The 2,500-nt window shown below is 32.2% G+C and overlaps 1 protein-coding gene across 1 annotated transcript in view; it reads left to right on the top strand.

Annotated features, from left to right (window-relative positions):
• The window catches only part of LOC125038991 (regulator of nonsense transcripts 3A-like), a 4,356-nt gene extending 1,918 nt beyond the window's left edge, over positions 1-2,438 (top strand). Inside the window, exons 3-5 of the mRNA XM_047632709.1 lie at positions 1-136; positions 1,490-1,728; positions 2,433-2,438. The exon at positions 1-136 is cut by the window's left edge and continues 77 nt beyond it. Coding sequence (XP_047488665.1) covers positions 1-136; positions 1,490-1,728; positions 2,433-2,438 — 381 coding nt within the window. The remainder of the gene's footprint in view (positions 137-1,489; positions 1,729-2,432) is intronic.
• Positions 2,439-2,500: the final 62 nt, after the last annotated feature.

Below are 2,500 nucleotides of genomic sequence, written 5' to 3'. Positions count from 1 at the left end.
ATACGAGCAGGGACCATAGACCAGGACCCAGACTTTATGGCATTCCTGGAATCACTTGAAAAACCAGAGACAGTCCAGCTTCCAACACTAGAGGTCGTTCTGGAAGAGATACATGCCCATGAACGGGAGTTGAAAGGTATAAATGGATTGATGTGGTTGTCCTAGTTTCTTCTTTTTTAATCATAATGTTATGTTTATTTTTTCATTGGCTGTGAGGAGACTAATAATCTGTGGATGTTAGTCTATATATTGCTTAAGTTTTGTTAAAAAGAAAAAGTTAGCATCTCTAGTAACACAAAGCAGAGCAAAATGTTCATTCATGATAGGATGATGTCCTTTCATGGCAACTATCCATCACCCATCACATCATATGCAGTCGAGCTTGCTCTAAGTTGTGCATACTTAATAGTAGTACCCTTGTTTGGCTGTAGCTGCAGTTGTTAAGGAGAAAGATTTTCAAGTGTATGCTTAAAGCCTCTTTTTAGCCTCATTACCTTAACAGTTGTTTAGCTGTACCACAGCTGACAACATAGAGAGTGGAATTAATTTATGTTTCCTGCATATCTAATTTCCCCACAAGCAGCTGCTTCTGCTCATTCTCCATCAAATAGTTTAGTAAGGCTCCAGGGGGATCCTACTGTAAATGTTTTTATTATTACTATAGGTAATATAGGTGATAGAACTGAGTAAAACCTTTTGTGTAGATATTTATTTTGACCCAATGCGGCTGGGGAAAATGAACAAAAAATGGGGAAAATACTGAGCTTATTTGTTTTATTTTTTGTGAAATGTCTCTGCACATAGATGGCTCTGCTAGTGCTTAGCCTCACCTGATTTCACCTTTCTTGAATTGGCGTAAAAAACGCATTTTTTTCTAGTGCTATGAATATCAATGATGTTATTTTTACTATAAACATTATAATTACTATAATATTATAAACATTAGTAACATCAAAATAAGATCATGTAAAATATTTTCATAAATCAAAGAAACGGGTAAACGGGCGAGACAGGCCCATTGGTCATTGGCTCATTGGTGACTTGGTACAAGTGTAGCCATCTATGTGCAAAAACAATCAAACAAGTAACTCACAGTGGGCACGGCATGTACGTACACATCTTGCCCATCGGGTTAAGACAGTCAATGCCATTGTCAGTAACTGGGTAAAATCTTATTTGTATATATTTAGTTTAAAATAAGCTAAGCCATTGTCAATAAGTAAAATTAAAAATGGGTCCTTATTATGCACTAAGTGTTCTTTTACCCTCTTTTTTTTTTATCTTCTTCTTCTTCTTCTTCTTCTTCTTCTTCTTCTTCATAAGTATTATTGATAATGTCATCAGTATCATTATTATTATTGTTTTCATCATATCATCATTATTACTATTACAATTATTACTATTACTACTCTCATTCATATTAACTTTATTTATAATTAGACACATTTAATGACTTATTCAATGGTATTTATTTCTTAATATTTTTCAGCTAACAACGGAATCATAAAGGTGAAGACTCCACTACTCGAGTTCATTGAACAGAAGAAGGCTGAGAAGTTACGAACAAAGGAGGAGAGGCGAGAGGAAAGGAGGAGGAAGGAATTCGAGAGGAAGAAAGCTCGGGAAGAAGAGAAGAAGAAGCGGAAGGACTTCAGGGACCACAGAGAGGTTAATAAGAAAGAGGAAGTGAGAGAGGTGAAAGAGGATGGCTCCGTGAAAGTAAGAGAAGTAAGTGATTGTCATGTTGCCGGTGTCAGAAAATGCAGGGTTTTTTTTGTTTTTCTTTTTTCTTTTTCTTTTCCTTTCTTTTCTTTTTCTTTTTCATTTTCTTTTTCTTTTTCTTTTTCTCTTTCTCCTTTTCTTTTCTTTTATTTTATTTTATTTTATTTTATTTTATTTTATTTTTTTATTTTTCTCTTTTTCTTTTCTTTTCTTTTCTCTTCTCTTCTCTGTTTTCTTTTTATTTTTATTTTTATTTTTTATTTTTTTTCTCTTCTCTTTTTTTTTCTTTTCTTTTCTTTTCTTTTCTTTTCTTTTCTTTTCTTTTCTTTTTCTTTCTTCTTTCTTCTTCTTCTTCTTCTTCTTCTTCTTCTTCTTCTTCTTCTTCTTCTTCATTTCTTTTCTCTTCTTTTTTTTTTATGATAATTGTATTTTTTTCTTGCTTTTGTGTTCTCTTTTATTATTATTAATGTCTTCATTATTATTAACGAACCACCATTTCTAACGTCTGCCTCCTGATGTTAGTAATAGTAATAAGTTCTTGTCCTCTTTTATATGTTTGTGGAAAATTTCATATCACTTTTTTTAAGAAATAAGATATGTTTTATATCCATCTTGGTGTTGTTTGTATACAAATAAATACAGGAATTTTTCATCATATTTCAATTGCCATACATATATTTGGATACAGAAATAAACTTAATATTTTGAAGGTTTAAGATATCACTAAGTCATTAACCTGCCTTCATATAGGTTTTGCGACCAGAGAGAGGGAAAGAAC

This window comes from Penaeus chinensis, chromosome 26, assembly GCF_019202785.1.
Source record: "Penaeus chinensis breed Huanghai No. 1 chromosome 26, ASM1920278v2, whole genome shotgun sequence".
Classification (NCBI taxonomy): domain Eukaryota; kingdom Metazoa; phylum Arthropoda; class Malacostraca; order Decapoda; family Penaeidae; genus Penaeus; species Penaeus chinensis.
The sequence above is the reverse complement of the archived record's forward strand: the minus strand, read 5'-3'. Positions and strand labels throughout refer to the sequence as shown.